General features: G+C 37.7%; 1 protein-coding gene across 1 annotated transcript; it reads left to right on the top strand.

Annotated features, from left to right (window-relative positions):
- The first annotated feature begins 5,159 nt into the window (after positions 1-5,159).
- Positions 5,160-6,413, top strand: PGK2 (phosphoglycerate kinase 2). The gene has a single exon (XM_045843672.1). The coding sequence runs from the start codon at positions 5,160-5,162 to the stop codon at positions 6,411-6,413; it is 1,254 nt and encodes a 417-aa protein (XP_045699628.1).
- The last annotated feature ends 2,520 nt before the right edge of the window (positions 6,414-8,933 follow it).

The following is an 8,933-nucleotide window of genomic DNA, read 5'->3' as shown; positions in this document are numbered from 1 at the left end:
TTTGTATTCCAAAATTATTCTGAAGAACAGGTAAATGATTCTTCATAAAAGCTCATCCTAAAAACAAATTTCACGTTTTGTGGCAATGTGTTTCACACAGATACAGTGGCAGGTCTTCAAGTGAACATACACAATGAGAGGATGAAAGAGGGCCAGGGGATGATTTGGTAAAGAGTTCTGCCTTTCATCTTACTTGTGGAACAGCTGACATCCACCTGATAACATCCGTGCCTCAGTTTCCTCATTTGCAAATGGAGATAATTATAGTACCCCACTCATGGAGTTTCCAGGAGGATAAAATGAAAACGTATGCATAATTTGTATCAGATCCTGGTAGAGGTTGAGTTTGCTATTAATTTTTCACCATTTTTAATTGAGATGCCTGACACTATACTTGCTTGTAATCAGGCAGTCATTTATTAATTGTGCACATAATACAAGATTTAGCATTCGCAATTGTATTGCATGGGGTATCCCATTAAATATTTGGAACAAACTTGGGGTATAAATAACAGGTCACACTTATAAATGCAGAAACTGAGATACAAAGAGATTAAATAATATGTCCCAGATAAAACTACTAATAAATGGCTGGGATGAACTTCTGACCTGGCCTTATTTACTGCCAGCATTTGACTCAACTCTGTACTACATCTGAAAGAGCAGCAACATCTGAATGGTTTCACCAAATTTCAATCTTTTAATATATTTTTCTTCCACTTCCAACCAGAATATTTAAGAATCACCACGTCATTTTAATTTTTAGCCCAAACCATTGAGGATATTGCTTGCCTTGGAGTTTAAAAATATATAAATTAGAATTTTATCATGGAAATTTTACCATATCCTTGGCTTTTATTTAGGATGGTACACAAAATGCCACAATATTTTTGAAGCAGTGGAACTTGCAGAGGACAATGCAAAGGAGTAGGAAATTACAAGTAGATGTATGTATATATGATGCGACTTGATGCTCAAGATCTTGAAGGATGTTAAAGCAAAAGTAAGTGAAATCTTCTAGTCTGTATTTGCACTGGTAACCATACAGACAATGAAAGTGACAACACATGGGCATATATATATATTCATATATATAATATATGATATATAAATCATATATAAAATAATATATAGGTTATATAAAATTATATATAAAATCATATATATGAAATCATATAAAATATAAATCATATATATAATCATATATATAGTTTTTAATTTGGATATTAAAATTTTCAGAATCCATTTTCTGGTCAGTGGAAAAAAGGAATCGAAGATCTCAAAATTATAAATGTGTGGAGTGATTCGAGGATGAATACATGGGCAGCTACAAAGCTCAAAGGTTTTCCTCTGTGTAGTATCTCAGCTAATCATAGTATCACCACTATGTACCACCATACAGTTGAGAAATGAGGTCTCTGCAACTTTACTTTTTGTCCAGAGAAAGTTTAGGTACCAAAAATGAGACCACATTATGGCAATATGTTGACTATATAAATTAGATGCCCACTGCTAGTTTCCAGAAGCCATCAGTATTTCCTACACAAGTAAACATTAAAAATGCTTTTATTATAACATAACATAAAAAGTACTAATGTAACTGACATATCTACAGATTTTTAGGTATTTTAGCTTATTGTTATTCAAGATTAATGTTCAGCAGCCAAAGTGAATAAAATTAAAATGTTTTAGGTATTTTCCAAAATTCTTTGCAAAAAAGAATTTCCCTATATTGTGTAGCATATGTCATGTGTCAAGTTTTTTTTTAATTCCTCAAATTTACTAGTTATATATAAGCATATATATGATCTTTCCACTCCCCCATGTCCTGCCTTAAAAACACATAGCAGAAAAAAGTGTCTATTACAGGATTTCAGAATGCATCTTTGGATGTTGAAGATTAGGTGGTGTTTTTATAAGCAACAGGGAATTAAACTTTCTCTTGTAGACTCATCAAGACATAGCATTAGCAACAAAACAAAACTCTTCAGGACGGACAATTGCAAAAGGACACCGAAAAGCACAGGGAAAATACTGAATCATTTATTTCAAGCTTGGTAATCATACAACCATCAACATTCACAAGATACTGTAAACTGCTTCTAACTGCTACTCTGTTAATCCATCCTGATCACATTCAATAGCTTGATCTCTGAAAAACACATGGGAGGGAGGAAAAGATCAACAAACATTCTAAACAGCAACCTAAACTCTCTCCCTGGACCTTGAACTACTGCTAAAGGCCACGTCTCTCTGCTGTCCAGAAAATGCAAGAACTAACCCATATTAGGATCATATCAACATCCTACAGGCTTTAGTAGTTACTGAAAGGAACTGTACTACCCTGTCTCACTGCTGGCAACTCCAGGGTTAGAAGAGGGACAGAGAATCAGCATCCATTGCTTAGATCTCCTCCATATTATATATATAAAACCCTAGTGATGTCTCGCCATTTTTTAAAAATATATATACCCTTAAAAGATATGTGTATTAAGTTAGCTTATCAGAATTAACTATTCTTGTCTTTTGTAATGAATTTACATAATAACTGTCTTCAATTTCCCTAGTTGATGCTGAAAGCACAAAGGCATATACCATGAGGTCTGTCCAGAAAATATACAGCCATTGTTAATATATGAGAGTGGTTTGTGCAACATGGATGTAACCTGGAAGCCAAGGAGAATGAACTGGAATGCACATGCATGAACAATGATGACTTCACTGTACTAGTCAGGGGGGGACAGTAGATTCCATTGAGTGAGCATGTGTACTGTATGGCTGTTGCATTCAAATGACTGAGTGAGTAGAGCAATGCATTTGCATCATATTTTGCATTAAGCTTGAACTTTCCTCCATGGGAGCTACTTGAATGATTCAGAAGGCTTTTGGGGATGATCCAATGAGTGTAGCTCAAAAGAAGTGTGGCACAAAGGCTTCAAAGATGATCAAGAGTCTGTTGAAAGTAATCCACATTTTGGAAGGCCTGCAACAATCAGAACACCTGAAAATATTGAACGTGTATGTGCTACAGTCAACAAAGATCAGCAACTGGCAATGAGAGAACTAGAAGCTGATCTGGGAATTCCAAAACTACTGTGTCTGAGATTTTGATGTAGGATCTTTGCATAAAATGTTTCATGGCAAAATTTGTTCTGTGGCTTCTGCTACCAGAGCAGAAGGAACATTGTGCTGCAGTTGCTAATTGCTTGATTCAAACTGTTACCAATGACCCAGATTTCCTTAAGAAGGTTATAGCAGGAAGTGAATCGTGACTCTATGGCTATGATCTGGAAACGGAAGGCCCAGTTGTTTCAGTGGAAGTCACTTGGTTCTCCATGCCCAAAGAAGGCGTGGCAAAGTCGCAACAAGATCAAGATCATGTTTTTGATTGGGAAGGTGTTGTCCATCACGAGTACCCTTCAGGCCAAACTATTAACAAGGAGTACTACCCCTGTGTTCTTCATCAGCTGAGAGATGCAGTATGACAAAAGTTGCTACAGCTATGGGCAACTGGCGAATGGCAGCTTCATTACAACAATGAGCCTGTTCATGCAGAGTTTTTTTGCGAAACATTGAATCACCCACCGAGGTGGCTCAGCACCCTCTAGAGCCCAGATTTGGCACCGTGCAACTTCTGTTTTTTCCAAAAACTAAATCACCTTTAACAGAGAAGAGCTGTCAGACCATCAATGAGATTCAGTTAAATATGACAGAGCAGCTGATGGCAATTAGGAGAACTATGTGAAGTGCCAAGGTGACTACTTTGAAGGGGACTGAGGTATCATGCCATGTACAATGTTTCTTGTATTTTGTATCTTCTCCAATAAATTTCCCCATTTTTCATGATACATGGCTGGATACCTTCTGGATAGACCTGGGTATTCTCACCATTTACTTTTCCTTTCCGTAGACTTAATGTAGACTACAACTTTTTCCCTCCTCTTCCTGTACCCTTTCTCTATGGGAGTGTTATCAACATGTTGTAATAGATGAAGCCATATGGTATATTTTCTAAAGGGGCTGCACCATTTTACATTCCCACCCGTGATAAATGAGGGTTCCAATTTCTCCACATCCTTATCCATGCTTTTTTTTTCTGTATTTTTTATTGTTATTATAGCCATTCTATTGAGTGATACTTCAAATAATTTTTGTCAAAGTCTTTATGCTGGTTTATTCAACACAAGAAAACTGCAATATTAACTAATAGCAAAGTCAGTTTTCATCACTAAATTAATCAGCCATAAATACTTTCTCCAAAAATAAAATCTCTCATTTAGTTTTAGTGCAGACATTTTCATCCTCATGAAAACTATTCCTCTTTTCAGCTCAATTTCTAAGTTATACAGGAAGTAAATCAAACAGAAGAGAAAATATAAAGAGCTTCATCATAACTTTGCAGCCTGAAAGAATGTTCCCACCATCCTCAGTGTCTCACGGATACTCTCTTTGCTCTGATCTGATGGGCTTTCCCTGGAGAAGTCGCCAAGCATGCCCGAGCATTGGCCTGAGAATGGAAAAAGCATGGCAGTGGAACTGTACTCCCAACACCCTCCGCAGAAAGTACTTAAAGCCAAAGGCTAACACCAGCCTATGCTCTTCACAGAAATACTTATCGAGACGAGGAAAAAATAGAAGCATACTATTGTTGCCTTGAATAAACAAGATTTCATACACCCATTATTTCAAATTCCCTTTCTTGGGTTTTCCATACGCTTTCGCACCTCGATATAATTAATATTTGAAATGCGTGAGAGTAACGCTTTTTTTCTTTTTTAATAGTAAGCACAATTCAAAAGGGGATGTAGAAAATGAGGAACAGCAGGAGTTCTGGACTTCAAAACTTTCATTAATCCGGGATTTTTTTCCCTCCTCAACTGTCTGTCACCCAGGTCAGGTGCCAATACTCCAGACTCGCTCTCTGAGGTGACCGTTGGCGGCTGGAATCTGTGCAACATACTCTAAATCAACATTGACAGGACCATTGACCAATCACAGTGCCAGGTTTCCTTTCCCCAGTCCAATCTTAACGGCTGCTTTGGAGACTTAGTACTGAAAAGAAAGGGGCGGGCCAAGGGGAGGGCCAGTAGAAACACCAAGGCCCCAAGACTTCCCGCAGCAGTAAAGTGGTTCTTCAGCATTGCATTTGTATTGTCAACATGTCTCTTTCTAAGAAGTTAACTTTGGACAAACTGGATGTTAAAGGTAAACGAATCATTATGAGAGTAGACTTCAACGTTCCCATGAAGAAGAACCAGATTACAAACAACCAGAGAATCAAGGCTTCAATCCCAAGCATCAAATTCTGCCTCGATAAAGGAGCCAAGTCAGTCGTTCTTATGAGTCATCTGGGTCGACCCGATGGTGTTCCCATGCCCGATAAGTACTCCTTGGAGCCTGTTGCTGCTGAGCTCAAAGCCTTGCTGGGTAAGGATGTTCTGTTCCTGAAGGACTGTGTGGGCCCTGAAGTAGAAAAAGCCTGTGCAGACCCAGCTCCTGGTTCAGTTATCTTGCTGGAGAATTTACGCTTTCATGTGGAAGAAGAAGGGAAGGGCCTAGATCCTTCTGGAAATAAAGTTAAAGCTGAGCCAGAAAAAACAAAAGCCTTCCGAGAGTCACTCTCAAAGCTAGGGGATATCTATGTCAATGACGCTTTTGGCACTGCTCACCGCGCCCACAGTTCCATGGTGGGAGTGAATCTGCCTCAGAAAGCATCTGGATTCTTGATGAAGAAGGAACTGGATTACTTTGCAAAGGCCTTGGAAAAACCAGAGAGACCCTTTCTGGCTATACTTGGTGGAGCCAAAGTTGCAGACAAGATCCAACTTATTAAAAATATGCTGGACAAGGTCAATCAGATGATTATTGGTGGTGGAATGGCTTATACCTTCCTTAAGGTACTCAACAACATGGAGATTGGTGCTTCTCTGTTTGATGAAGATGGAGCCAAGATTGTGAATGACATTATGGCCAAAGCCAGTAAGAATGGTGTGAACATTACCTTTCCTGTTGACTTTGCTACTGCTGACAAGTTTAATGAGAATGCTAAGGTTGGCCAAGCCACGGTAACATCAGGCATACCTGCTGGCTGGATGGGTTTAGACTGTGGTCCTGAGACCAACAAGAAGTTTGCTCAAGTAGTGGCCCAAGCCAAGCTAATTGTGTGGAATGGACCTGTAGGGGTATTTGAATGGGATGCTTTTGCTAAGGGAACCAAAGCCCTTATGGATGAAATTGTGAAAGCCACTTCCAGGGGCTGTATCACCATAATAGGAGGTGGAGACACTGCCACTTGCTGTGCCAAATGGAACACTGAAGATAAAGTCAGCCACGTGAGCACTGGAGGAGGTGCCAGTCTAGAGCTTCTGGAAGGTAAAGTCCTTCCTGGAGTGGATGCCCTCAGCAACGTGTAGTTGACAAAATGTTCCTTCCTACTGCTCCCTGTCCACAGCCCTTAAGTCAAGTTATTGCCTTCACACCTCAACTTGACTTTTGTTAAAATCTACCCTTGTATCAAGACCCAGGCAATGACCTAGTGATGGACCATCAGCAATTCTTAACATCAGCACAACGATGCAATTCACTTTAGTTCTGTCATTCATTTCCTTACTCTCTTAAAGACCTCATTTGAACTTCACCACTGTGATTCCTAGGAAGTGGGTTGCCTATTAAAGTGAGGTAAATAAGTTGAATCTCTGCTCCTTTTTATTTTAGTCCACCTTTTTTATTGTTTCACTACTTGAAACATGGAAACAAGACCAAACCCTAATTTTTGAGGAATGGTGGGGTAGAAGTTGACAAACTATTAAACAATGAAAATACCCAAATAATCTGAGAAATAAAATTACATTTAAGAACTCATGAGTACCATTAAACCTCTGCTAAGAAGAAGTTTCTTACTAAATAAGGAAGATAAGAAATCAAACATTCTTATTAAACCCATAGAGTTAAAAGAAAGACGTTAAACCCAAAGAAGGTGTGTTTGTGCATATGGATGCACAAGAGACACACACATGTCTGTTAGAATGGGAGCTGCAAATCAAGGCCAGGTCTCAAACAAGTATTTTCTTTTAAAGTCAGATATCATTTAATAAGTAGCTAATATAACTGCTAAATCTAAAAACTCGGTTTTTGAGACACATATGAAATACATATAAAGTATGTTTAGCCATGGGGAAAATGGAGATATAAAAACTCTTCTATATTAGAAAACAGAATAAGAAAATACTAAGAAATGTGAAGTGAAAATACCTACTAGAGAATATTTTGCCTACTTATATAGACAGAAGTGACTTAGGGCAATGTTGGCATTAAATTAAAAGTAGAAATGCAGAGTAAATTTTCCCAGCTGTCATGACACATAGGCCCAGATTAATTGCATATATTCAGCATCCTGAAAACTGAACTTAAAATATAAACTTAAGATACTTAAACTTCAACTTATTTCTAAGGGCAATATTAATAATATCATTGTAATCCCAGGGTAGATGTAGAAATGAAGATATAGACCTAAGAACAAGTAAAAAGAAAAAGAAAACCAATACTGTAGTAGTTGAACAAAGATTATAGCATATTACTGTCTGTATGTAAGAGTAGTGCACATGGGCTCTTCATCATGAGGTCATCTAGAAAACCAACTGGTAACCCTATGACCCTCAATAAGTGAGTTTCATTTTTGTGTCTGTCTGAGCTTTTATTACTTGATAGCCAGCAGAGCTAAAGAAAAGGCATGCATTTTTTAAAAAATACATGACCCAAAAAGTTCATTTTTTTTCACTCACTCTATGGGCTATTAGTTGTGCAATAAAGCCTATTTTGCAAGGGAGGCTTAGGAATGTATTCTCTTTAGTTGCATACCTTGTATTCAGCTAAAAAGCAATAAATTTTATTACTAAAAGGAAGTAAGGTGAATAAATACAGGAGTAAAATTCTTGGTTTCTGACAGACTGTCGATGACATAGAAAAAAAATACATCATCCAGAAATACCTAATATGGGAAACTAAAAAGTATAGTCTTTTGTTTTTCTTATAACTCCGACACCTCTCTCTATACATACCAGATGTAGAATGATGGAAGAGAAATAGGAAACTACAATATAAATCATCACCTAAAAAAATTAGTTCATTAGAATTATAAATAAATAATTTGCTGGATCAAAATTTCAAGAACTCCCTGAGCTGGTAGTAAAAGACTTTCCTTGGTTAGGCTCTGGCTTTGTTTTCTGGGAGAAAGTCTCTTATTTATTGTCCTTTTCAGCCCCAAATTTGATCATCTGGGAAACTTCCTTTTGCCCTAATCTTTCTGAAGCTAGTGTTGGAGAGCTGGGCCACGTTAGTCCACTGCAAAGCCTTTCCAGCTTTCCCCTTGCTGGTGCAGATTCAAGAAAGCAATGGTTTCTTATTATAGCACACAATTAAAGCCATTCAGGGCCAAGCCTGTGATTTTTCAACTTTTTCAAGAATCAAGATTTTCAGTCTATATAATCACATGTGAAAGAACTTCACCCTTAAACTTCTTATAGTTAATAGTTCTTAATCTTCTGGTTCTTGTTTTTAACTATATGGCTGGGACTACTATCATCTTCATCTTAAGAATGGTTAACTTCTAGCCTTCTGAAATAGTAAGCAGGGATGGGAAAGGTGTATCTATAATTTGATCTTTGCCCATGGTCTCATTATATTTTTGGCTGAAAAGTCCAAAAATTTGAAAAAAAACTCTAACAATCTTTTTCTTGCAGGTTTTGGTATTGAGACAGATTTTTCAACTCAGAAATCACTTTCCTGGTCTATTAGCCAATTCAGGTTGCAGGCAATAAGCAGATTGTCCAATATTTCCTGGCTGTTCTCATTTAAAAAAATATTGTTGTTCAATTACAGTTGTCCCCATTATTTCCCCTTACTCTCCCCTGGCCTGCCCACACCCCCATATTCAC

Source organism: Phyllostomus hastatus, unplaced genomic scaffold, assembly GCF_019186645.2.
Source record: "Phyllostomus hastatus isolate PE091 unplaced genomic scaffold, TTU_PhHast_1.1 phas_contig_40, whole genome shotgun sequence".
NCBI lineage: Eukaryota > Metazoa > Chordata > Mammalia > Chiroptera > Phyllostomidae > Phyllostomus > Phyllostomus hastatus.
This window is presented reverse-complemented; position numbering and strand designations above follow the sequence as displayed.